Here is a 27,881-nt window from a genome sequence, read left to right on the forward strand (position 1 = left end):
TTGAGAATCTAAGAAAACCCCTTCAACATTGTTTTTTGCGTACGCTCAGCGGAATCTAGAAATATCTGCAGAGGGTATGAAGACTCAATATGATCTAAAAACAACCAAAAAGGAACACCAAGCAGGAGACAAGGTCTACTTGTACAATTTCCAAAGGAACCAGACCAAAGAGCGCACATTTTTGCCCAGTTGGCGCTGTCCTTTTGAAATTGTAGATAAAATTTCACCTGTCCCCTATAGAATCTGCATCCCCAAAGGAGAACTGACAGAAGAGAAATGGGTCCATATTAATCAGCTAAAGAGTTGTCATCCTAGGCACACTTTGCAGCAAATTGAGGATCCAAGAGTGAATCAAATAGAGGAGAGATCTGAAGCACGAGAAGAAGAATCAGAAGGGAACAATGGATTTATAAGTATAATTATGTAACAAGGACTATTTTTCTTGACTATCAATTGTCATTATTGAATATATGCGTGTCCCACTGCTGTCAACCCTATTGGAAGGCAGTTAGTGAGAAAATGAAGTAACCAGTTCTTATTTTATTAATAGATTCGTACTGGTTGTGCCCATTCAAAGACCAAGTTGGGCCTCCCCGGGGACCTGGAAAGGAAAGATCCAAGAGAAAGCTGTGGGTGTCGTTCCACACTCCAACAAGAGACAACGAGAGGATCGTAGATTCCGCTCTTGGATGGAAGAAGGAGTCCTAACCGATGAAGCCCACCTTGCCCTACTTTCCCTCGACAAGGATCTCAGAAGAGTCGGGGGGGAATCTGTGGGCTACATTGACCCACTGAACAGAATTTCTCCAAAACCAAGCTGTGCTTCTACAGAAACAGCAAAATGGTTGCACTGGTTCCAGTGAGCACCATGGCCTCATAACTGTTTTGTGCAGCAACAAAAAGATGCCTGCACCATCTTGCCAAGCACATATTGGGCAGGATGGAACAAGGGGCACACTAAGGGAGCTTGCCAGTGTGTTCTTACATATACATAAGAAACAGAGTGAAAAAGCAGTGCTGTTTTGCTGCCAGACCAACGTCCCCATTAAAAAGGAAACTTTTTCACCTTTAATTAATGCTGTTCCGATGCTATTTGCATCTGTTCTTCCTTAAACCACCATGATTAATAAGGCCCTGCCATGCACATTCATATCCCCATTGTGCTTCAGCAAATCCAAGCATGACCCCTGAATGACAGGCTTTGGTACGCCAAATCTGAAAAAAAAGTCCCAAGAAACTTCACTTTCTGCACAGGAAACACTTTATTTTGTGCTACAAAGTGTCAAAGGAATGAACCTTGCAAAAGAAGTCATAGCTCTGTGCACATGTCAATTCCAGGAGACCTTTGCCTTGTAAAGATTGTTGTGTACAAGGAAATAACTATAACTGCAAAACAATGTGGGAATCTAGATAGAAAAACCGGATTTGCAAGAAAAATGCAACATTCACCCCATGAGTAATGTACTTTTGCAAAATAAAGGAACATATCTGTTTTAAAAGGGCATGTTGGATAAGGCCTTGCCCTTATCTAGCGGAAGGGGATTGTGATGTGAAAATACAATGAAGAAATGGTTCTATTTAGCAGATTTTCTTACAATTCAGAGCCAAAATAAATATAATTCATTCAAACTTCAGTGTTGGCTGGGGGGATGTCAGCTAAAAAAAAAAAGGTTTCTGCTGAGAGGATGACAGAAACAAAAGGGCCTCTCAGTTGATACTAACACCTCCGTGATAATTACTAGGTTGGACAAAAAGCTGAACCCACTGACAATGGAATTTACAGGACAAGGATATTTGAAAAGAAAGTTACACGACTTTGTGATTTCAACAGGAGGCTTCAGAGGAGATCTCCATGACAGCCCTGCCCTTCATGGGGGTATCTTAGAAGCTATTCCTAAATATGGGGGACAAAGGACTGCCATTTGCTTCCAAAGACTATTTGTGAATAAAAATGTAAAGACTTTTATCTCTGCAGCAGGAGTTTGTAAACATGTAAACATTTCGCAGTTTAAAAGTGGTTTTATGGACTTTCATTTAAGAAATGGTAGAATTCACTGACCCCTTGGGAATAGAAATGGAAAAGAATCAGGGATTACAAGCAAGGTATCCATGATGCCAATGCGAATTTTCATATTTACATCCCTTATGATGATCCACCCATGTGTATAAAGTTATGGAATTTTAGCCCAAACATTTCACACTGAAAAGCGTGGAAAACTGGTAGAAGGGTGAAACAATGTCTCACAAACTGGAGAATTGGACTGCTATGTGCTGCATAAAATATGTAACCTGTTAAGGTAATTTGTTTAGATGTTTTCACTGTATAAGTGTGCCATGTAGGGCAAACTGGATTTTAGTTAAAGTAATTGTGGGAGGTTTTGGACATTGAAAAACTCACGTCATTAATCTGGCATCATTCTCTTGAAATCCAACCAGCTGAGAGCGAGGCGGGGACTATCACCCCTGACCAATCCAGTAGATTGGAGGCGTGCTTAGCTAAACCTGCCAAGTCATATACTTTGATAATGTCACTATGCATGATAAATAAGAGTCCCTGACAAGACTCCAGACGCACACTCTTCCTGAAGTTCCTGCAATGCATTTCTGATCTCCTCCATCCAGATTCAAGACCCCCACTACAAGGCCAAAGCATTGCTGACCCTATTCCAGAGCCCACTGCAAAACACAAGCATAGCATAGCTGATTCCTACTCCAGCAAGATAATTGATCCAGAAAAATACACTAAAATTCCAAATAAGCAAAGGGGAAAGCTGTGGTACCCTTTGCATCCTGAAATCAGACTGGCTTGCTGCCCACTAACAGCATGCCCGCTGCAATCTTGACATCCAGCTGACCTTTAGTATCCAGTGACCAGAATTGCCATTCCGCTGTCCTTGCCATCCGGTGACCAGAAAGGCTCATCTGTATTCTTTTGCCAGGCACCCAGCCGTGTGGTGACCAGAACCTGTTGAAGGTCCAAAAATCTCAAGACTAAAAGTGGACTGTGAGTATAATCCCTACCCCATAGAAACCCATAACCTATCTTGTCTTGCCTTTGTCCGTATCCCACTCTCTAAGCCATCCTATCCTTATTCTGATATCTGTGCACCTTGCCCGTGACTTTCTAAAGTGATAGCGCCATCTCTTTTAAATTTTGTCTTGTCTAATCCTAAACCCTTAGTCAGATTTCGAGTGAATAGACTGGTTTCCGCCAGGGTTGGGCGCTGGGGTGACAGGGTTGAATTTGCAAATTAACCTTGGATCTTACTGTGTACATCTTTGGTGGTCTAGCCTGAATACTCTAGTTTAAAGTAAAACTGTTCAGGCCACAACTGATTTCCTTTCCTATTTCACGGCTTCATTTTGATCAAAGTGCCATTTTATATCTTGCAGAACTCATCCAGTTTCATAGCTAGATACCTATTTTCGACTCTAGAGTGTCCCTGTGATATATATCTATCCCTTAACCTAAATCAGTATATTTCAACCGTTTTTATTAAAAACAGTTTAATTGAAAAGTAATGCAACTTTTACACGTGTCATTTGGCTGCAATCTGTTCTAAAATGTTCACTCATTTTTTAATTGTACGCCTTTTGCTGATCCTTTGCCTTGTGATTGCCAGTGATATAACCTACATGCTATTGTGACAAACCATATGTATATTAAAATTTAACCGCACATTAATTAATTATTTGCCATTTCCGAGAGCTATTTTAGGCCTTTGTTAAGGGTTTAAAGTCTGTTTTTGCCTCTTATTCTGTGTGGGAAGGTCGGATTATTAATCTGTTTTCTTCCTCCTATTCCTGATTACCTGCTGTGCCTTTCTATCCATTCAGAATTTAATCATTTTTGGGTTGAGGGAACATTGCAGGGGGAAATCCTAACTTGGGTGCTATCTTTCCTAATTCAAAAGTGCTCTATTCCCTTGGGCTGTAAATATGTTCATGGGGAAGGTTAACCAAGTGCATTGCTCACAATCTCTTTGTAATTATCACCCCATTGGTGATTTCTGCCCCATATTAAAAATGGTATGATTTCTTTTGAACTTTAAAATAAATAAATATTGCATTTCACCAACCAGCTTGGTTCATGGTCCATTGTGACCCGGGGTATTTGAAACAAGGGGTGTGATACGAGTGGTGTACCATCTCAAATTGAATATGCATAAAATAAGGAGAAAAGCATCTCAGTTGTGTGCTACATACTAGGCCGAGACCAAGGTATGTATCACCTGATTGAAATCCTTAACACACACAAACCAGCACCCCCAACCAGAATGGGTTCCCCACCCTTATCAAGGACTTGCATCACATCATCCACATTGTGGAAAAGTGCTGCTCCTTTTTTCACTTTTGAGCCTTTTGGTCTCCTCAAAACAAAAAATCGATTTTCCACACCCTTTGGATATGTAATTGTCACCAATATAAAACTAAAATAACTTGCAAGAACCCCAAGTGCAGCCACTATGGAAAACACAATGGACTGATACAAGGTTCAAAACCTATGTTTTTTTTTTACATTTTCTGTGGAAAAGTGAAGTGGAAAAGGGTACTGGCAAACTGTTTTGCTGTTTTTGTACATTTAGCACAAACCATGGGGGGACAGGTGATAGGGGAGATATTTTGCTTCTTTCTATGAGGAAGAACTAATGCTGAAAATGGGGCATTGGCAAAAATAGCTCTTCAAACACACAGAACAAACAAGGGGCGAAATCATTCCTAACTCCAAACTCCTTAAAACACTTGCCCAGAAATCCTATACATGTTCCCAAACAGTACCAAGCACTTCTTCAAACCTCTAATTGTGAATATATGTTGTGCGCTAAGCCTTAGCAGTGCTGTGTATGAGTTCTCTGAGTGTGCAATTCACACATAAAGAAGGATTGGCAACAGATGTCTAGTTGCTTATTACATGTAGGGCTCCCCGACTCTGAGCACTTGGAAGATCATAACCGAGCCTAGTTGAGGGTTCAGCTTCCCTACTAGATCTGCTGGGCAGAGAAGAAAGCTTGTCTAAGAGTTTCAGAGGAACCTGGTTTCAGCACCTCAGACAATTCAGATGGTCTGGCACTTGACCCACTTGAGGATACAGGTCGGTCACCTTCAATGACGTCCAACATGGAAGTACAGTCACAAGCATTATTGAAAGAGGCAGGGATTTTAATGTAGGTGCATTGAAAGGAGTTTCTATTCCTGATTCAGAGTGAGCATCAGAGTCAGTGAAATCAAAGACTTCTGATTCTTTCACAGGTTCTAGATTATTGACATTCTGGATAGTACTTCTTGGTGGTGATGTTGTGGATTGTAGGTCATCAGGGAATTTCTGACTGAGGTTTCGTTCTTCTTTCTTTGTCCTTGACAATGGGGTCTCCTGGTCATTCTGGGAAATTCCCTCCAATGAGACGCAAGTGACTTTGGTGTAATGCTTTATAATTCTTTTTACCATTCTCCTCTTTAGCTTGGGAAACAAGCTGAGGCAGTTGACAGTCAACAGGGAAAGGCTTTAATTTCCATTTGTCAGCCACCTTGTTTATGCCTCAATGAAATGTGAAGAGGATTTAACTCCATGTCATGGTGGAAGTGCTTGATATCTCGTCTTCACGCCATATCAATTTGTGCTTCACCACCCTTCAAAACAGAAGCAGGAAGTGGGCAGGGTTTCAACCAGTTGATATTTGAGCTTCTGTACATACCTCTTGTAGGTTATAGGGAGAGGTCCATCTGGGATAACACCAAAACATAGGCCATGGTTAACCTGGCATGAGTTAGGCATGTGACCATTTCACTACATGTTGTGTTGCTATAGGCCTGGACCAAAAAGGTAAAATGTTGGCTCCATCTCTTCTTTTGTTATTGCTGCAGGATGGAAAGCATGTCAAAGAGAGTCTGGTTGAATCTTGAGTTCCTTATTCCCACTCTTCAACACCTGTTTAAAGAGTTTTAATTCAAGGTCAGATCTTTGTTCGGAATGATTGCACGGTGGCCAGCCACAGTAACGCCATGTAAAGTGCTCTTGTATAATGCTCCTCTGCCACTGTGGCAGCTTGTTTGCATGTGGCTCTTAGAGAAAAGAGAAGAGTTTGTGGTATTTGTGGGTAAGAGATACAGGATGACGCGGAACATCAAGTGTGGATTCATTTTAGATAATGAATTTCATCTTGGTAGGTGCAGTGGGCAGTACAAATAATTTTGAATTGTAGCCAATGTTTGATACAGAGCCAGTGGAGCTTTCTGAGTTGTTGGGCATACCAAGTGAAATTATATTATACTACCAGGATATTCTGTATTCTATGACTGTCCATCTCTAGGTTTTGGAAATATGTGCCGAGCAGATCTAACTGTGTAGGACTCTCAGTGAGACACATGCAACCTTCAATTCCCTCTGGCATCTTCCTGAGATTTTCAGGAGGCCACCAGGTCTCTGATTAATTGAGTTCAATGAGATGTTCTTACTAGTTTGAGTGTCTTCCTAATGCATAATTCTCTGTATCAGTCCAATCGACACTGACTTGGCTCCTGAGGATTTGACTTTCATCATCTGTAAGACCCTGTGCATGGCCAGTTGAGAGGTGCACATTCCATCTCTGGTGCCTCTGAGCATATAAGTGGTTTTGCTGCTCATGACATGATATGACAGTATACTTTAGGTATTGCTTCTGATGTCATTCCCAGACACTCCACTATACTGAGCTGATTCTGTTCTCCTTCACCAGGCTGTAGGCTGGCAACATTATTTATAGTTTGTCACCTGGTGCTGGTAAGTCGGTTTAGTCCAGTTGATTCTGGGTGTCAGTTACATGGCATGTGGTCTTCAATTTAAAGAATGTTAGTTTCCTACAGTTGGACATCAATCTGTGACAGTGCAGCAAGCCACCAAGGCTCTTTGGTAACTAGCTTGGCTGACATTAAGATATAAGTAAGTGGATTGTTCTAGGTTCTGAGAGTGAATTAAGCCCTACATAGATATCCTTTCAATGTTTCAGTTCTAGCCCATATCAAAGTTAATAATTCCAGTTTGTTTACTTGTCAGTGTTTTCCAAGCTTGTATAATCCTCAAAGAGAAATAGCTGTAGGTCATAATTCACTCTCATTGCCTTGGTATAATATGTCTCGGTATCCTTCGATGCTGGCATCTACATGCACAGCGTTGGGTAGTGGCAGATCAGCGAAAGCTAGTACACCCGCCTCAGCCACTGTGTGGATTAGGATAGGGCGGACCTGATGGCATTGCAGAGACCATGTTGCATTCAAAGTCTCTTGCTTACTGTAGAGTTTCTTTGAGTGTGCTTTACATTTTCAGGGGTTTCATTATCAGTTAACAGATGCAATAAAAAATGGTCGTAATTCTGTTCCCATATGAGGGTATAGAAACTGGCACAACCAAATATTCTCAAAGCGCGTTATTCCTAACTGTCAATATTTGGTGCACACCAGTGAGCCAGATTTGTACCATGTGGACAGTACAACCCAAACAAAGACCAAGGAGAGCTTCCACAGTAGTTCATGATGATTGTATATCAGTTGTTGACATGATGTACTCACTATTCTGAGAACAACTGGAACAATCTTTAATGTGGCAGCATCCTCCTCCTTATCTCTTCTAAAGCCATCCAGGTTGGCCAACGTATTTCCGATTGGTGAGGTCCTTAACAGGGCATAATCCGTCTTCGGGATTTCCCAAAAACCTGAACCCTGAAATTCCAAATAGCTAATACGTGAGCATAAGCACTTTGCTTCACCACCAAAGTATAGGGTTTGCCTTGAAGTAGAGGATGTGACTCCAGCAAGACACTGAAGGTAAATCCTGCACTTCATGGCCAAAAACCATCAGATTTACAGTAGTGGAATTACTGCTCGTAGTAAACCTGTCACAAACCACACAGACTCCCACCATGAGGACTAATACCACATTCACCACACTATAAATCCCAAGGTAAGCTTGCGGGACCCAGTGGTTGTTATGGTACCCAGAATTTGCGTTAAATCCTCCGTAGAGCCTTTCTCATCAGCGACGGCCTTCAGTGATTTCAGTGAGTGGCTGGCTTACTGACCGTGGTGACGCCTGATGCATATTTGTGTGTGCGTGTGTGTGCGTTGAGACAACATCAAAGTTCTTCTGTTTTGTAAGGAACAATAAAAAAGTATCATGACAACACTATATGCCCTGCACACTTCAGACTGAATATTTTCATTAGAACCTGTCATTGTGAACTAAACTATTGGCTGGCACGTGATGCCCCTTTTGCCATGACATAAGACTGACTGACTTGCTGATTGACCTCGACCTGATTTATTTCTTTGCTCCCATCACTGAATACCCTAAAGAGAAAGTAACTGCATCTCTCCACTTTCTCCACACTGTGGAGCTGGGTTGATACCAGGGTGCCCATGCACAGGTGTTTGCCCGAGAGGAGTTTATGGTGATTTAAAATAAGCAGACTGATGTCATAGGCAACGAAGTATGCAGCTATTCTAGTGGCTTAGATGGCTGAGTGGGAAAGTCGAGTGAGGGCTAACAGTTGCCTCTTTATGTTATTCACCATGTTGGGAAGGTTTCATGTCATTTCACCGACCCCCTTTTTTCCGACTGGTGTTTTGCCGCGGGAGTTTTGCTGAAAAACCTCATCGACATTTTTTTATTATTATTTTGGGGGCAGGAGGGGAGTTCCCCCCAAACCCAGCTTAATTTTTTTTTGATTTACCTTCCCCGTAATCCTTTAGTTATACTCCCCCCCCCCAAATGATTTTGATGGGAATTTTAACCAAAACTCCTGCGGCAAAACACCCGTCGTAAAAACGGCATAAGGACGCAATACCGTTTTGAAACCCCTGTTCATCCAATGCTGATTATATTTTATTTAGTTTGCTTTTGTGAAGTCAGTGTTCACAAATCACAAACAGTAGAAATGGCAACAGACATGAGGTACACTTTTTGACATGATCTTCAAAGAAGCAGTTCGGTACTTTATTTTATTTATTTTAATTGCTTATTGAATGTACCGAGCTCGCGAGCAGAAGAGCGGTGCACAACAGTACACACGTGGTCTGTGAGAGGCAAACACTCGCCCCATTTCACAGCTAATGACATGAACATTACACTGGGAGAAGTGTAAAAGAGTGTCACCGCATTCCCCATACATCACAATGTGCTCTGCTATATCTGCGCTTCTGTGAGCAGCATTTACACGCCTTTGGAATGGCAACACGGAATTGTTCTGGGGCTCTGAGTAAGGGTTCTACATGTACGCATAGCCACCTGGTTGCTCGTGTGCACTGTGGGCACCTTTTGTCTAATTGATTTGCTCCAACATTTCTTTCTACAATGGGTCCCACACATGCTCCCCCTAAACCACACCCTTACCCCCACTTCTCACCACCACTACTCCCCTACCGAAGTGTAATATAACATATGTTTGTCTTGTACTGCATTGTCTGAGTAGGTGAAGCAATGTGTGGTATCCTGGTATGATTGTAGTTAGTGCTTGTGTATGAAGGGGCCTCACATAATGTTAAAGTGGAGCTGAGAGTGTTGGAGGCATGGGGGTTCCACAGAGTGTTGGTTGGGACTTGGAGATAGACTGGGAACCAGGGCAGAGGCTTGTTACTTACTCTCCTACCTTTCATTGACTATGCTGTGTAACCAAGAAGAATAAAGCCTGTTTCCTTTTACACTTACCTGAGTCAGCCTGGTTCCTGCTCCATGTCATTCCTGACTCAGATACATCATTTGGCGATGAGGATTATGAACCTGGAGTATGGTATGTAGAGTGAAGGAGTACTGAAGAGGAGAATCCTGATGCCTATGTACCTGTCTTGGCAACGGAAGTTGAAGCAATCCTGGTAATGGCTGTGGCTTCAGGCATTGGTAACCCATCCACGAAGACCTTGGCATGAGGATGGGTACTGGAGTAGCTGAGGAAGGTTGGCAGCAGGAGTTTTGCAATTTTGCCAGGAAACCATGGAGCAGCCTGTTGTATGGCATCTAACAGGACTGATTTGCAGTTGCAGATTGCCATTGAGGAGGGCCTGGCGATTTTGCAGTGGATACGAGCACCGTTGTGCTTTTAGTGAGCCAGGACTCATGGGACCTGTAGTCCGTGGAGGACTACACTTCATTTTGAGGTACTGAAAAAAATAAAAAATAAAATGTTGCCACGTTGGGCACATTTTTGGAGGGTCCCTGGGGGCCGTGGGTGGCCCGCGCCCATTTGTGCACCCTGCATTCCAGCAGTGCCGTTGGCTGAAATGCATGAGAAATGCTTGCGCCATTTGTTCCCCGAGTTCGGATCACCGGAGTTGTTTACATGAGGAGGCCGCTTTGAAGAAAGGCCCTAAGGACGTGCGACAACGTGATGACATACTATCAGGAAGCAGGAGATGCCATAGGATCTGCGTGGAAGACGTTCAGTGTTTGCAGATTAACAGGAGTTTCTGATCGGAGTTTCAGAGAAGTGTTTTTTTATTGAAATCGAGTTCACGCACAGAGTTACGGTGAGAGCATGATTGCAGAAAAAAAAATGCAGTGCTCTGTAAATCTTTTGGACAAGCTGGCATTCTTGTCAGCTTGTCAGCAGGGCAAGGGGCCCATTTTTGGTAGTTTGGAGGTCATGTTAAATGCATTTGTGCATGGGAGTTTTGGGCAGGGGGCCCATTTTGTAGATATGTGTGTTAAAGGTGACCGCACATGGTGGTGTCTGATAGGAGTAGTTGGACTCCTTGGAGTTGTCTGTAGTGCCAGGTGGTGCAGTGTAAGGCGAAGTTCAGCTGTTTAGCACGCCAGTTGATTTTTATGTCTAATAGGTTTTTGGAGTGGCACACAGTTTGTAGGTCAGTGTTAGATTTTTTGACTGTGGTTAAATTATTTTGGGTTGTAGTTGTGGTCGGTGGAGGACCAGTTTAACCACGCACTGACAAATTTGAATTGTTTAAAAATGTTAACATCAAAGTTTATTACATTTTACTGGGAGCTGTGGAATTTAGCATGACATATTTTTGTTGTGCTTTAATAAGAATTCCAGCATTTTTTCATCCTATGCATACAGTTTATTCCATCTTTGTAACGGTTGTGTTACTGTTATTTTACATGGTTTTTACTGCGTTTGGGTTTACGCACCATTTTTCTTCCTTTCTATGGTTGTGTTTTATGGTTTATGTGGTCTTTGTCTAGTTAGTTTTCTTGCTTTAATTTTCATCCTTTTTTATGTTTCTTTAGGGGAGAAGGGATAAGGTTTTGAGGCGTGGTTGTTTTTGGATACTTTGGTTTTGTTGGTTATTGGCATGTTAGGATATTGTTAGGCCATTGTGTACGCTTGTGGGGATATACTTTTTGGGAAGGTGTGTTGGTCTCGTTGAGACGTGGTTTGTGCTCAGGTGTGGCAGACTTGAGGCCAGGAGTGGCAGTTCTGGCAAAAGGTGGTAGGTTAGGAGGGTTTATGTTGGTAGTTTAGTTTTTATTGTCCATGTGGCAAGGTATGCGCTCGGTGGTGGCAGCACTGAGACCTCGGTGTGGCAGGCGAGGGTAGAAGGTGTTTTGGTTTGTTTTGATTGTGATCCTAACATGATGGTGAGGGTATTCTGTTTCTTGTAGTTTGTTTGTTAAGGAGGGGGATGTGTCGTATCCTGGTATGATTGTAGTTAGTGCTTGTGCATGAAGGGGACTCACAGAATGTTAAAGTGGAGCTGAGAGTGTTGGAGGCATGGGGGTTCCACAGAGTGTCGGTTGGGACTTGGAGATAGACTGGGAACCAGGGCAGAGGCTTATTACTTACTCTCCTACCTTTCATTGACTATGCTGTGCAGCCAAGAAGAATAAAGCCTGTTTCCTTTTACACTTACCTGAGTCAGCCTGGTTCCTGCTCCATGTCATTCCTGACTCAGATACATCACAATGTCTACTGTAGACTCTGTGCTTGGAAGTTAAATATAGATGTGTGTACAAACCTTTGCTGATATTCTAAAGATGGTGAATCAAAAATGCCCACGAATCCCCACCTTGGGTCATAGGAATACCATTTAAAACACAGACAGTTGTGGTTTGTGTACAGTAGTGGTAATATTAGTTTAGTGGATGAGTTTGCAATTGCCCTTGTGCAACATCCTGTTAAGGGGGAAACATGTCTCGGATTATATGGCATCTGTGACAAATATATGTTGTAGATATGCACTGCACAGTGCTAATGTAAAATAAGAAGTAATTCCCCCTTCCTGAACTCGACAGTATATGCATGACCAGCATCGGTTAAAGGTGTCTTACATTTGCTTGATTACAATGTTGGCTAATCTTATTCCACAGAATTGTACATTAATCTGCCCGTTTTCTATTCTTCACTTTTGCCACCTGTGCAAGGTTATAGATGGAGTGCCGCCACAGGGCAATGACAGGAATGTTAGGAACCTAAAAGCAATCCTATTGCAGGATCACAGGATCCATGTCAGCATAGGGATCAAGGGTCCAGGTCAGCATAGGGATCCTCTTCCATGCTTGCTGGGCACTCGGCTGGAAGTGGAGGACTGCAAGCAAGGGAAGTTACTGTAACATGCTTTACCTCACCACAGTCTACCTCATCCACTTTAACCCATCCATTCTTCCTCACCTCGCTCAGCCACTCTACATCACCCACTCTTCCATACTCCACTCACCCACCCTACCTCATCCACTCTTCCTCTTCCCACTGAATCCACCCTATATCACGCACTCTAAGTCAACCTACTCACTCATTTTACCTCAACTGCTCCTCCCCAGCTCAGCCTTCTCTAACTCAACCCCCTTTTTCTTATTCCTTAGTGCACTTTTCCTCACCCACTCTACCCCACCTCACTCACCCATTCTTCCTCAACACAATCTGCCGCCGGCTGGTGCAGCATTTCCTAAAAGGGTGCAGATCTCAGGTGAAGGCATAATGAAGTGGTAATAATAATGACACAGAGGTTGTAAGATACGACGCCTGCATATTATTCATCTTGCAGGACAGTGACCTGGAAGCATTATGACGAAATAGGGTCTTACTTGGGTTAAAACATCCAGGAATATCCTTACCTAAATCCAATTGACTTGATCTGGGCACAGCTTAACGGGTAGAATAAGAAAACCCTTGAGCCCACAAGGCAGAACTCTTGGATAGAATCTCATTGTTTTGGTGGCAGGCCCTGACCCCTGATACCTGTGCAAGGATGATAACCCAGATAAAGAAGGTTCTACCTGAAGTTGCAGAGTGCAGTGGGGCGGCAACCAAAATGAAAATGTACTGAACATTCCCCCTCTGAATGCTCGTGCCATTATCTTACCTTATTCAGCTACTCAACGTTTATACTGTGCCAGTGACCCAGTTAATACAGTTGAATAAAGAAGTACATCAAGTACTTGAACTGTTGTTAAAACATTTGTTGAAAACAAGAATGCAAGTGCTACACTATAGGTTTAAGTGTTCAGACTAGCAACGAGTTGTCCAGTCAGTGCGATAAAAGGAGGGGAAGGTGAAGGAGCCGTCATAGTCAGCAGGGGAGGAGATTTGATGGTTGCCACTGGTAATGGGAGCCAAGAGTGGGAGAAATTGGTGGGGAATCAGGGGAGAAGAATGATGGCTTCCATTAGTATTGAGGGACAAGGGCAGAAGTGGTGGATGGAGGATAGGGCAGAAGACTGACAATGGACTAAATGTGGGAGTTGTGGGTCAGCAGAGGGAAGGCACAGATTTGCCAAGGGTCCTGACATTGCATTCACAAGAATATGTTTTGTTTATTCAAACAAGGCTGTGTCTAATCATACTCAAGCCTTGCGGGCACAGAGGCGGGGATGGTGGTCCCCGGAATAAAAGGAAGGCCTGTCTTTTTGTCCAAACAATCAAAGTTCACTCTCTTGCACCACTGCTCATACTGCTCAAATGTGAGAGATAGGAGAAGGCATGGAATTGAAGATGGGTGTGGGGGAGGAGAAGGCGGGAGGTGTAAAGTTGGAATCTTCAACCTGACCCTCCTGACTCTCCTCTATAATTTCTGTTTCAAAGCTTGTCATATTGTCACTGATGCAGCACACTCTGTGGACAACATTTTGCAAAATGCCACGGTGTGCTGTAAACCGTAAAAACATACTCTACAGTAATAGAAGATAATGAACAGAGGATCTACTGTACCATTTTCAAAACCTTCAGAAGTGATGGTGGCTCTGAGGTCCTGTTTCTGAAGGCTGGTGAATTTTGACTCCTGTTGGGCCTCTGGAAAGGAAAAAATGATGTCAGAATATTTGGGTATATCCTCAAATACATATTGTAGCCCCATACCCATCCATAGGCTCTCACCCGCAAAAATATATTATCTCATCTATAATACCTCAGTAATGTTCAGACCTAGTCAAATGGGGGAACTGACAAGGTCTATACCTACTTATGTAGGACAATAACTGGGTGTCATCTTAGCACCAACATTATTTAATTTACACTTGGCTGATTTACCATCTGCTTTACATTCAAAGAAGGCACTAACCCCTAAAACAGGATTCAAACATCTACATTAGTTGGAATATGCGGATGACTCAATCCTCACGGACCGAACTCTGAGCGGTCTCCAAGAGCAGCTACACAGATTGAGCTCTTTTGTGGACGTAATAATCTCACCGTAAACACCAAGGAAACAAAGGCTATGTTCTTCTTCCCTAGTAGAAAACAACAACAAAAACAACTACAAATGGAGACTGCATAATAAGGTATTAGAAAGAGTAAACCACTATAATTGTTCACCATGAACTGAAGTGGAGTTTGCAATTGGAACCTGTGTAGAAGTGCATGCAGTTTGTCAAGTCAAGTGCATGCACGCGGTCTTCTAGCGCAGGTGTCCTGCTGGTCATAACTGCATGGTGTGAAAATGTAGTTGACTAAATGAATGACGACTCAGTGAACGGTGGATTGGTGATGATGCATGAGTGCTCTGAAATTGCCATTTGGGAGCAGAGCGCGTATGCCTGGTGATGGCTGGCAAGTGTGCTCCTGACTGCAAGTAACCTGAAATGTAACTTGAACTTGTGACATCTGTACAATACAGACATGGCTACCTGCCGCTTCATGCTGCATCTGAGTTGCCTGCTCAGATGCAGCATGAAGCGGCAGGGAGCCATGTCTGTGTTACCAGCTGGCTCCCTGCCGCTTCATGCTGCATCTGAGCAGGAAACCTCAAGTTTACCGAACAATGCACTTCTTGGGCAGGAACAGATGCATTTTGAAATAAGATAATGCTACAGATAACATCGTAATCACAGGGCATGTCCTAATGAAGAATTAGCTGGCTAATCAGCATATGGAATGTGCAAAACCACAACAAGGTATGCTATAGAACATAGGTCAGTGCAATGCACTGCAAGCCCCTTAAAATGCATGGACGTGGGCAGGTACACCTGTGCTAAAAGGGTGTGCCTGGCCCCTTCGGATACATTTAGATGATTGGTATTAGAGCAGATGTTCTCTTCTGCCATGCAATTGTCATCTGTTCACCGCTCTCATCCAACATAGATCTCTGATCAAGCCTACTTATTCTTTTAAAACAATGTGCAGAGCACCCAAGTGATATTCTGCACATCCTGGATTTTAGGTTGTGTCAATTGGAAATCCTGGAAAGTACTTCTGTTGTTACCATCCCTTTTATAAATGTTGGCCTAGCAGTACCAGAATGTGAAGTGACGCAAGCTTAAAACCAGGACTGCTGAACAGTGAACACCGGACAAAGAGAATGTAAGATCTCTGTAAACCCGCGTAGAGGAACATTCCAAAAAACCTGTAATATAGCATCCTGCTTTTAGTGATTCGTAGAGGGTCAGATAGCTTACTGTTATATAGGATTAGTTTGAATCTGCAGTTCAACAGAATAAATGTTTGTTTTTAATGCATTGAACAAGCTGCCATCATGGAAATGCAAGAGGCAGCTCTGAAAGTGAATTATTTCGGCCTCATCACGAGTTCAGCGGTAGCCCTTAAATGCAGCAGTAACAGCATTTGAGGGCTGACCCTATCACGGGTCTGGCTTATTTACCCCCAGCTCTGAACTGGGGGGAAATTCACCACAAAAATGCCCATTTCGGCACAATTACCACCAGCAGCATTATCGCACAGTAATTGTGCCAACAATTCACCATTGGTTACAATGGACCCAATAGGGATTTACAGTTAGTGCCCAACCAGTGATCTGGCGGTAATACCGCTAGACCGGTGGGTGCTAACGCTAGTATAGTTTGGCGGTATTGCAACTGGGATACCACTCAACTCGTGATCAGGCTCTTTGTCTTCAGTCTTTGTTTTCTTGAATGCCCAGTAAAGAACTGGTGGCTGTTAAGATGGATTTCTGAACTCTGACCTGGTGGGCAGAGGTTCAGAATGCCAGCCTAGCTTCTTGGAACAGGGTAACCTTCTGGACAAGCCAGACCAATCAAGGTAGCATTAGAGGCGGTCAAGACTAGGTCTCAGGAGGGGTGAGGGTGATCGAAAGCCCACAATGAGCACACACAGCAAGGACACTACAAATTACTCTTAGTCAGGTGTATGTCAAAAATACATATACATTTATTAAAGACCTTTTAAATCAAACACAAGCAAAGATCAGCAGTAATACTTAAACCAAGACAACACTACTATAAAACATATATACAGTTACAATTGGCCCAAAGGAATGGCGCACCGTAAGGGTCCACAACCTGTAAGGCAAAGGGGCATATGGTGTGAATATATTTTAGGCAGTCCTTCACTTATCAAACCCTAACTAAGAGGCAGTCCATTCCCTAAGAAGAGTTGAGCCTAGCCCTCAAAAGTACTTTCAGTGTAGACACACGCGATCGTGAGGTAGAGAGAAAACAGGGTCTCTTGCAGGGGCTGTAGAGACTCAGAAATATGGGTGAGGCAGTGAAGAATAAGTTCCTACTATTTGAGGAGGATCTCCGCAAGAGGGCAGAAAAGGTTCCAAGAGTTGGGAATAGGATGGTAGCACAGGCTACCTCGATAAATGTGAGTGGCCCTCAGGGTACACTCAAACATAAAACTGGATGGATGCGCCAGGGGTCAACAGCAAGGGTTGCAAGCACTCACCGACCTAAGGTGCACTCCGGACTAAACTTCGGCAGCCGAGTTCAATTCGGTTGCGGGTTCAAATGCTGCAATTGTGCGCTTCTGCGGCTTTCAGCGGTTGAGTACCAGGGATGATTACGTGGTGGGTCAGTGGTGATTTCTCCTCTCCTGGTGAAGGGATCAACTCGATTTCACTGCAGCATGTCTCAGGGCACAGGGGGCACAGCAGCAGTGCACCCTCGAAGTTCGTCACCGCGATTGGCGACATGTGACCATGTGCACTCCGGTTCAGGCATACTCTCCTAATTCCAGACCAAGGATGCCTAGGTGTATGAAACCGACAGGAGAGTGCCTTGTAGCAAGTGCTTACCATCTCCAAAGTCTCAAGTGTCAACTCGAGATGGTGGCGGTTCCAGAGCAAAGGTCCTGTGCAAGCTGGTCAGTCCACTGGTTGGCCCAGGAACACTTCCGAGAAGGCTTGCTTTCAGGTTAAGGTGGAGGTGCCATGAATAGTTGGTCCCATTATTCAAATGGATCAAAGCACCTTTGCAGACCTAAGTTTGATCAGAAGCAGGGGGGTCCTGCAGGACAACAGCGGGCTCAGGGTGCCAAACCTTGTAGTGCATCACCAGCGGTTCCGCGACTCAGCTTCTTAGTTTCAGGATGCTTGGATCCGATCCTAGGTTTGTTATGAACTTAAGAGATTGACCTGACATGGGTGTTTAGAGCCTTCTCTTATACAGAATCTTCTTCATGCCAAAACAAAGAGGACCCAATGGGACATCTGCTCACATACAGGCATACCAGACATGGACCAATCAAGGACTACGGTGGTCCCAGTCATTCCCAGCACACCAGACTCTCGGGCACCCAGGATGTGTATTGGAACTAGACAGTTCAGCCCACATCCTGGAGGCACACACAAGGCATGCAGAAGCCTGCGACAGCATCGGTTTGCGCGGGTAGCTGCCTTACCAAATAAGGATTTTCCTGGGTCTGCTCGACCTGGGGAAGTGAAAGGGGCAAGATGGCCAAAGGACAGAACAAAGGATCTTGTGGAATGGCCATTTTGTCCAGGGCCAAACGTGGTAAATGCAAAATGGACCACAAGAAAGGTTTAAAAATATATGAATAATAAAAGCTGTCACCAGCTCTGACCAAGGTACATTTGTACTTCTACAGATAAATCCTTTGAGGGTGTCTAGGGCCTTTAGAAATTAAAGAAAGACCCCAGCACACTGTAATGTAATGTACTTTGTGCACTGGTAACATGTTGTTTTAAACTTGCAACAAAGTGAAAGGCTAAGGGAACAAAGTCTCCCAGTACTGACTGTCTTTAAGGGCATGTCAGTTTCTCCATAACAAAGTCAGCAAAAACCCAGTGGAGTGCAGCAGAAGGCTGTGCTCAACTGGTAAAAGTCAGGCTAGGATGGTCAGACAACAGCAAAAAGTTGGGGGGTTCACAACTTGAGAGAAAATTACACATAAATGTAATCTTTCCTAACACTCACCCCTCCAGACCAAGGACAGGGGGAACTAATCCACTCCTGGACGAGCTTCTTGTTTAGGTTGGTTAAACATTCTGGACAACCCATCAGCATTGCTATGTTGAACACCTGGCCTATGCTTAATAGTGAAGTCAAACCCTTGCAGGCTTATGGACCATCTGAGCAACTTAGGAATCTCTCCCTTCATGTACATGAGCCACTTTAAGGGTTTATGTTCAGTTTGCACAGTGAAGTGGGTCCCATAGAGGTAAGGGCCTCAGCTTCCTTAGGGCCCCCACAACAGAGAAACATTCTTTCTCTACTGTAGACCACCTGAGCTCGCTGTCCTTAAGCTGGCGACTTATGAATCCAATACAGTGTTCCTTACCCTTCTCATCTACTTGTGATAGTACAGCTCCTATCCCAGTGTCAGAGATGTCTTTCTGCACAATAAAAGGTCTTTGGCAATCAGAGGCTTGAGAACAGGGACCTGGCACAAGGAGTCGTTTAAGCCATTGAAGGCTTTCCTACAATCCTTAGACCAAGATACATTCTTGGGTTTCTTTGGAGTTGTGATAGCAGTCAGAGGGGCATCTATGGTGCCATAGTGTGCCATAAAGTTTCTGTAATGCCCTGTGTGTCCTAGAAAGGCTCTCACCTGCGCAGGGTGGGACTGGAACAAGAAATAGGCCCAGTCACCCAAAAAAAGTGGCCCACCCCTCACCTCAAAAAAGTGGCCCACACCTCGCCTTACGACCCTTGACCTCTGATGACATCACCAGAAGTGATGTCATTTGACCCCACCCCAAAGTGACATCCTGTGTAGCGATGGAACATGACCTTTCACCCCTTGACAAAACAGGAAGTGGCATCAAATAGCATGGTTCCTAAGTACAATAAATTACTCTGAATCCGAGCAGACGTATAAGGCAAAATTATAATGTTACTGTATAGCACTTAAGCCTAGGCTGTTTTTTATAGAGCAAATATGCATACAATATCACCCAACCTTATCTACCTAAGAAGGATGAAAGGCTTTTTGAAAGAAAAAATAAATGAAAAAATAATAATATTTTTTTCCAATTTCTTTTTTCTCCAATCCGGCCCAGGCATGGCCAGAAACCGGCCCCCACTTCCCAAGACCGATTTCAGCCCGGCCACGGGCCGAAAGACTGAGGGGCCAATCCAATCCTGCACCTGGGTTTGTGTAGTGGGGGTAGGCCAGTCTTGTACTGTTTGCACTTTACTCGGTAGAGGCATATAGTCCCTCCACCTACTTCATGCCCAAGGTAGACCACTGAACCTTGTCCAATTTGCCACTTACTGCCCTTTATAGTCAAGTGGGCCTTCCGAAGAGCCTGCAACACAATTCTAAGGTGTTTCATATAATCCTCCCAGGTGGCACTGAAAAATGCTATATCATCGCGATATGCTAGGCATAATTCATCCAACCCATTAAGGACATGATTCACAAGCCTCTGAAAAGTGGCAGGTGCATTCTTCAACCCAAAAGGCATTACCCTGAACTGGTAAAGACCGTCTGGAGTTGGGAATGCTGTCTTCTCCTTGGCATGTTCTGCTAGGGCTATTTGCCAATACCCTGCAGTGAGGTCAAATGTGCTGAGGTGCTTGGAGGCACCCACAGTATCCACCAGCTCATCAGTTCTAGGCAAGCGGTATGTGTATGTCTTGGTGACAGTGCTCAGAGCCCTGTAATCCACACAGAAAAGCTGCTTAGAGGAACCTCCTTTTGGAACCAAAACCACAGGCAGGACCAAGGACTACTGGAGGGTTCAATCACCCCAAGATCTAACATCTTGTTGACCTCTGTCTTGATGTAAGATCTCACCTTATCTGACATCCTGTATCCCCTACCTTTGGCAGGTAGACTATCCCCTGTGTCAATGTCATGTTTGCACCAAGTTGTCAAACCAGGAGCTAAGGAAAACAAGGGGGGAGAATTGCCTCAGCAAACATCTCACCTCAGCTTGTTGAAGAGAAGTCAGGTGTGGGGCCACTTTGACACCCTCAATGGAGCTATCTGAAGGACTGCCCTGGAACAGATCAGGAAAGTTACTGACTCTTCCTTCTCTACACCTGAAGCCAACAGCAGTGCATCTATTTCAACTCTTGGGATGAAAGCCTTCAGCCTATTTACATGGAACACTTTTGGAGCCTGTCCAGCCCTTCCAAGGTCCACTAAATAGTTAACCTCACCCAGAGACTCCACCACTGTGTAAGGGCCTGACCATCTGTCCTGCAAAGCTCTAGGCCTTATAGGATTCATGATCAGGACTTGCTGGCCTGGTGGGAAGTTGATTAGGGAACCCTTCTGGTCATACCAGTGTTTCACCAGAGCTTGCCCAGCCTTCAACAGCTCACTAGCCTGACCCATCTGACCTACCATTATTTTTCTGAGTCCTAGCACATAGTCCACTAAATTGGTAGTGATAGCGGGATTAGGCATCTCCCACCCCTCGTTGACTATAGCCAAGGGTCCCCTCACAGTGTAACCAAGAAGAAGCTTGAAGGGGCTGAAGCCAACACCCTCCCGAGGTACCTCTCTGTAGGCAAACAACAAGCATGGTAACAGAAGATCACATTTTCTTCTTTGGGGCTCTTCCAGAGCCCGTATCATGCTTGTGAGAGTTATATTAAACCTCTCAACTAGACCATTGATTTGGAGGTGATATGCTGAGGAAAACTTGTAAGTGACCCCAGCCTCATTCCACATGGCCTGCATATACTGGGACATAAAGTTGCTGCCCCTATCAGACACAACTTCTTTAGGGAAGCCAACCCTAGTAAATATGGCAAGTAAAGCTTTTGCAACTGACTTGGTAGTCACAATCTTCAATGGGATGGTCTCAGGATACCTGGTGGCATTGTCAACCAACACCAGGATGAACCTATTGCCTAAGGATGTTTGGGAGTCAAGGGGGACCAACAATGTCAATCCCTACCCTCTCAAATGGTACCCCCACAACTGGGAGTGGTACCAAAGAAGCTTGGATTGTTGTGCCATTCTTCCCAGACTACTGGCATGTGGCACAACTTTTGGAGTTACTTTCTACTTGCACCCCCATCTTGGGCCAGGTGAAGTGCATGGATAACCTTTGCTTCGTTCTCTTGATACCAAGGTGACCAGCAAGTTGGACTTCATGTACCAACTGCAAGAGGAAGGGTTTTACAGAAAGGGGAACCACAAACCTCCTATGGTCTCATTCTGTAGACTCCATGGGCTCACTGTAGAGGATCCCACCTTCACAATAAATCATGTGCTTCTCATGAGGTTCACCCTCGATCTGGGAGCAGGCCTGTCTTCTTAGGCCTTCCAAAAATGGGCACTCATGTTGGCCCTTACTGAACTCAAACCTATCAGGACCACCTTCCACCAACAAACTCAGGAGTTCAGCATGGTCATGTGGATTGAGAATTTCAGGCAACACCTCTTCTTCATCAGGTTCAGGTGTTTGGACAACTACCTGAACCTCAGTATTAGGTGAGTCAAGGGGTATGTTCTCTTTCCCTCTTCTGTCTTTTTGACTCCTTTAGCATTTGGTTTCCCCTTTGGCGTGGGCTTGGCTTTGGTCTTGGCCAGTGCAGCCCTTGGTTGTGACCTTGTGCATGGTCTCTCTGCTGTGTCACCCACAAGACCTAAGTCTCTGAGATCGTTCCCCAACAGGACCTTAGCTGGGACTTGCCTCTGAATGCTCACTGGAATCCTGACCATAGTACCATTGATAGTAAGATTTACAGGCATTACTGGGAACTTGGGAGGAGGGCCATCAGCTAACTTGGTGGGCATCAAAGGAGTTCTGGCAAGTTCCTCTGGGTCTACCAAAGTAGAATCCACCACTGTTCTGCTGGCCCCACTATCCCTAAGGGCAAGAGTATCAACCCCATTGATACGCACACTGTCCTTAAAGAAGTGCTTGGTGTTATCTGGAATGCTAGCATAAGCTTCTGAGACTTTAGGCTCACAGGAACCCAGGAAAACTAGGACTACCTCAGATTCTATCCCACTGGGGGAAGGAGTGAAGAGGGAAAATCGAGACCAAATCCATGCCCCCTCACCCCAAGCGCATACATAGAAGAACAATAGGAAGAACACGGAGCGCACTTATCATTTGAACCAGGCCCCAGCGCACCCATGGGTTACAAATATGCTGAAACACACCCACTTCACCAACAGTGCAACTTCCATGCTACATTAGAATCAATGCTGCAATATCAGAATCTACCAGCACAAAAATCCCTGTTTAAAGGCTTGCAAATGCCTATATGAATTAACATGGTCTAAATGCACAGTGTAAAGCTATGTTTCAGGAAAATTACAGCTAAGTTCATTTCACTCACTGAACACTGGCTGAGGGAGCCTTATCAACATTCCTCGCAAAACATTCGAACTGCCAAGGCCGCAAATTCAAGATAAAATTGCTTTCTGCAGGCAGACATTTTTTAATTATCCACAAATGCGAATAAATCACGGCAACCCAGTGTGCTTTTTTTTCTTTCCGGGAAAGAAAGACATTTTCTCAAGGACTCGCACAACATTGAAACATGAATTGTAACAAGCAAGAGCCCAGGTGCGAACTGTTTGTTCAGCTAAAAGTTATGGGAACAAAGTCACATTGCAACAAGTTAAGAATTAGGTAATGGGGGCTGGCACAGCTAAATCAACCCACTGACGCAGGAGGTTAATATCCAATTATCAGGCTCTCTATAAGGGCTACATATGTAACCCACCACTTTGCAGCCAATAACAGGAGGAGATAGGTTTCTGGGAGCTGATCCAATTCTGTGAGGTCAGCCTGCAGTGTGATTATAAAACTTACTTGCAAGACAGCCCCGGGGGAGACGGCGCCTGAACTCGCGATGCACGATGCTCTGTGCTTTTCTTTTGTTTTTTTCTTTTTTCTTTGCCTAGAAATAAATGCAGTTTGAAACATGCTGCTGCCTGCTTGGGACACTGTTGCATTTCTGGGGGCCGTATGGGAGGTGTTGGGACCTCCCATAGCTGGTGAGGGTATGGCTGCTGGCCCCCCACTGCCCTGGTGGGGGCGGGGGATCTAGCTTCTCCCCAGCAAGTTGGTGCCCTCTGTGAGGCTCATTGCTCATTGTAACATGGGTGAATGAGCTCTGCCTGCGCAAGCCCTGCGATGGACTGAGCTCCCTGCCGCCGACTCAAGGAAGCTGTGGGACCCTCGCCTGCACCTGAAGACCACCGGAAAACGCGTACCCGGCTAAAGGCTTCGGGGGCCAGTTGGAAATACCCCGCTTGAGGGCAGGTGAGAGCCCTGCAGGAGAAGGGGTCCGGTGAAGCGCATTGAGGGGGTGTCCAGCAGCGGTGCAACTGCCAGTGCAGCATAGGAAAATGTAAGTCAACCAGCAACATGGGCTTTGAGGGAGGGATTGTAAATTGGGTGGTGGGTGATTGTACATTGTCACAAAATTCAGCGCATTGGTGGTGATCGGCACGTGAATTGTAGTTGGGACTGGGGTGGTGGCAGTGGTCCCTTCTTGTGTTTTTGAGCCTATTGGGTGGGGTAGTGACTCCCTACATATAGAACAGGAGTGCCGCGCTGATTGGTCTGGATGGTGATTTCATGTACGGGGTCTGGATTTCCTATGAATTGACGTTATAGATCAATGAGTAGATGAGGTTCCCTGCTAATTGAGCGTTTTAGTTCAGTGAGTGGATGATGTTTTCCCGCAGGAGGTAGCTAGATTGTTCCCGAGTGCAGAAGATAGTTGGCTGGTTAAGGTCCCCTGGTGAGGAGCGTATCACACACTAGGCGACGCAGTGTGTGCAGTCCAATTATAAGAGTTTTATTGTGGTTTACCTTGTTCCAGTTGAGACAGGAAGACAGCTGTGGGGATTGTGGGGTTTTATTTTGGGATTTTTGTGGGGTTGGGAGAAATGGGTTATTGTTCTGTGTATGCACATTTGTCTTTTCATTTGCATTGTGTTTTTAGTTTGGTGACGTCACCCTCAGATTGATGCATAGGACACAAAGTTTTGATGGTGAGGAGATAGTGGTGTGGTTTTGGATTGGAGAATAGGTGACCCAGAGGCGGTGTGTGGAAGACACATGCGCAAGATTGTGGGGGTGTGCCAGAGAAGGCAATGGTTTGGTGAAGATGGGTTGCACGTGGAGTGCACTGGCTAAGGTGCGGAGCCAAGAAGACTCACAGAAGTTGAAAATGTTGAATTATCTTCTAACTTTTGCTCCCTGAACAGCGGACTATCGAAATTTTCGAATTGAATAGAGGTAAAATGTATCACACAATACAGAAAGGACTCCCCTTCACCTGTTGTGTAGCACACAGCTTCCATGCTGAAATAAGTCAGTAAAACATAGTGTGCAAAGATTAAAAAGTACTGAAGGTAAATGTAAATTAAAAAAGACCATGGCTGCTCATAGGCGGCTTCTCCAGAAGCGTGCAGCAATCGCTAAGGACACACATACACAGCACTTACACGGGAACAGCTTTAAAAGCACCTGGCTACAGTTGAACTGTGTGCACGAAGGAAAGGGAAGATGCGAGGGGTCAGCTGATGCTGAACCAGCGCGAGCATAGGGAAGAGGGGACTCACCCTTCTGAACCTCCGGGAGTGTAATATTTGATGACACAGGGGCAGAGAAAGGCAGATGAGGACAAGTAGGCACAAAATAAATCATTGAAGCATGCGATGGGAGGGGCAGTTAAAAACAGCTTCAATACACACGCACAAGAATAACAATAGCAGTGTCAACAATCACCACAATATGCACCGCCCATGTGGGGAGGATACATGGGGCAGGATGGGATCATTTCAGCAGACATCACAAGCACTAACGCAGGTACTGTCACCACTACATGTACAGACACAACAAATGACAGCACCACTACCCCAGCACTGACTAGAATAACAACACAGGGGCACTGCACAGCAGCCAGCACCCATACAGAACACTGACACAATAGCAATGGTACCGGTTACATGACTGGGTGGGGTCTTCCTGATGGGGAACAAATCTTTCAAAGGATATAGATTGACATTATACCGCTAATAGGACAGCAGAAGACAAACTTGATTTGACTGACTCTGCCACACACACTCATGCTCCACCTCCCCGACAGAGCGAACGAGACGCGCGCCGACACACACACTCACACTTAATAATGCAGAGGACAATTGCATAGGGGTGGTAATAGGTATCAAAACATTTTCTTTTTTGGGTGACAGTGGGGCGACTAGGCCATGAATTAGGGAAGAGAGATTTGTGACATCATGAGCAATGTGGATATGACCACCTTATTAACAGAGAAATCCATAACTTGTTAAACACCAGGCATACACATGTTGAAAGTAAGGAAGATTGTTTAAGAATAATGGGGGTGCACGGTACATCACAAGAGAGTACATTTAGCTACATTTTGAGCACACATCTTTCAGTGAGGAGACTGGGCTCATGAATACACGATTAACACAGAACAAGTAAATGAGACACACAAGGTGGAAGAAGGTGCACTTGAGGGGGGAGGCCTACATTTCATTGACAGTTCACCACGGGAGGAGAGAAATAGGGGTAAAGGGTGGATGATCCATGTTCCCAACAGAATTAATTTGGCGACAAAATGACAGTGCAAGTGGTAATGCCACTAGCGCTTTTGAAAATAACACTGGCACAAATGCATTAGCCAACACACATAGGGAAAGAGGTCATTGCTGCACGAACTGGAGAATAATGGTTGTATTAAAATTTGAGAGCAGATATTGGGGGGAGAAATATATATTGTTTAAATGTAACAGTAATTAGAAATATATATTGTTTAAATGTAACAGTAATTACAGTAGTGGAGTAATAAAATACTAGACTAAATAAGTAATTAACAGAGTAGGTAGGCTTTAAAAAGTGGACATGGGGTGGGATAGAGAGAATGGGAGTAAATTGGTAGCGGATTTCATTAGTACCAGCTTAAAGTGCCTGCAGTTCACTGCGAGGCACACCCTGAGAAGTGTGAGAGGAGCCATAGAAAAAAAAAAAAGAAAAAAAAATGATTTAAAAACCCTGTGATTATCTTAACTAAGTAACATGGTGCACTTAATTTAGAAACACAGCCACCCTATATGACAAATTTACCACCCTGATGTTTCCCTATTTAGCTTGTCAGTGCCTGATGCCCCACAGGACAAAGGCACGCACTATAAATAGCTTACAACAAAAGCACAGTAAATATAAAGATCCAAAGGCCCATTTGTACACTAGCACCCAAATTGCATATATATGATCCAAGTGTGTAATGAGTATCTTCACGTAAATTAAGTGCCTACCCATTTTCTGGGTACATTCCGAATTGTGTAATAATTTACAGTCAGACCGCCATTGAACGCCACCAGGTGGTGACAGGATGGTGCATAGGTGTACCATTGGCTCCTCCCACTAGGACACTGAATAGTGTGAGAGTAGTGCATAGAGGTTAGGTCAAGAAAATGAAGAATATGTAAATTCTCAGGTCTCAAGCGCTTCCATTTCATTTCTCGCCAGATACAAAGGACCCAGGGCAGGCCTGAAGACAACGGACAACCAACACCCAATGGCTATGGACTACAGTGGGACATTTTCCCCTCCTGACAGACTTTGTTATTTGTTAGAAGTGTAAGGCGTCAAGCCCTACAAAGCGGTGGCCACCCTGGCAACGAGGGAGCAACGATCAACAGGGCCAACGCAAGAGATTTTCATGAACTGCAAAAAAAGCACAAACTCTCCCGAGTTAGGGAAACATGGCCATCCCATGGTCCAACGATCACTAGCAACTAGAATAGGGACTGACAAACGCATTTCCAAAGTTTAATTGAGTTTCATATTACATTTCTTGCACCTACAGCTGTAACACTGTTTTGTTTCTTCTCTTTTCCCCGCACATGCAGGTTGTTGCGTATGTATGCTGTTAGAAATGTGTAGGAAATTTCCTTAATGTTATCTTCCATTAGAAATTGCGAGGTCTACTGAGTAAAACATTGTGTAGCATTCCCCACTCAATTGCCCACCCTATCAAGAACCTCAGACCCCTTAGAGCATGTTTCCCTGAAGTATATTTCCTTGCTTCCATTGAATAAACAGCCCAAGATTTTCCCTACCCATATTGAGAAATTTTGAAAAGGCGAAATGTCCAGGGGGAGGTTTGATTTTTGCCCTTAGTGATTGTTTAGTTCGCGGAGCTTGAGGTTACTAACAAGTACTAACGTATTAACGCCTTTCTTGCGATTTTCAGGCGGGCAACTTTATCATCTCATCAGCTGCAAGGACCCAGCAGCGTAAGTGGTTATGGGCACGCAAATAAGGACCTTTACCTTCACGATGGG

General features: G+C 44.4%; 1 protein-coding gene across 1 annotated transcript in view; it reads right to left on the bottom strand.

Annotated features, from left to right (window-relative positions):
- The window catches only part of LOC138580590 (protein-glutamine gamma-glutamyltransferase E-like), a 551,664-nt gene that overhangs the window by 392,665 nt on the left and 131,118 nt on the right, over window positions 1-27,881 (bottom strand). The window contains exon 2 of the mRNA XM_069651249.1: window positions 14,130-14,210. Coding sequence (XP_069507350.1) covers window positions 14,130-14,210 — 81 coding nt within the window. The remainder of the gene's footprint in view (window positions 1-14,129; window positions 14,211-27,881) is intronic.

Source organism: Ambystoma mexicanum, chromosome 3p (assembly GCF_040938575.1).
Source record: "Ambystoma mexicanum isolate Mex_15411 chromosome 3p, UKY_AmexF1_1, whole genome shotgun sequence".
Taxonomy (NCBI): domain Eukaryota; kingdom Metazoa; phylum Chordata; class Amphibia; order Caudata; family Ambystomatidae; genus Ambystoma; species Ambystoma mexicanum.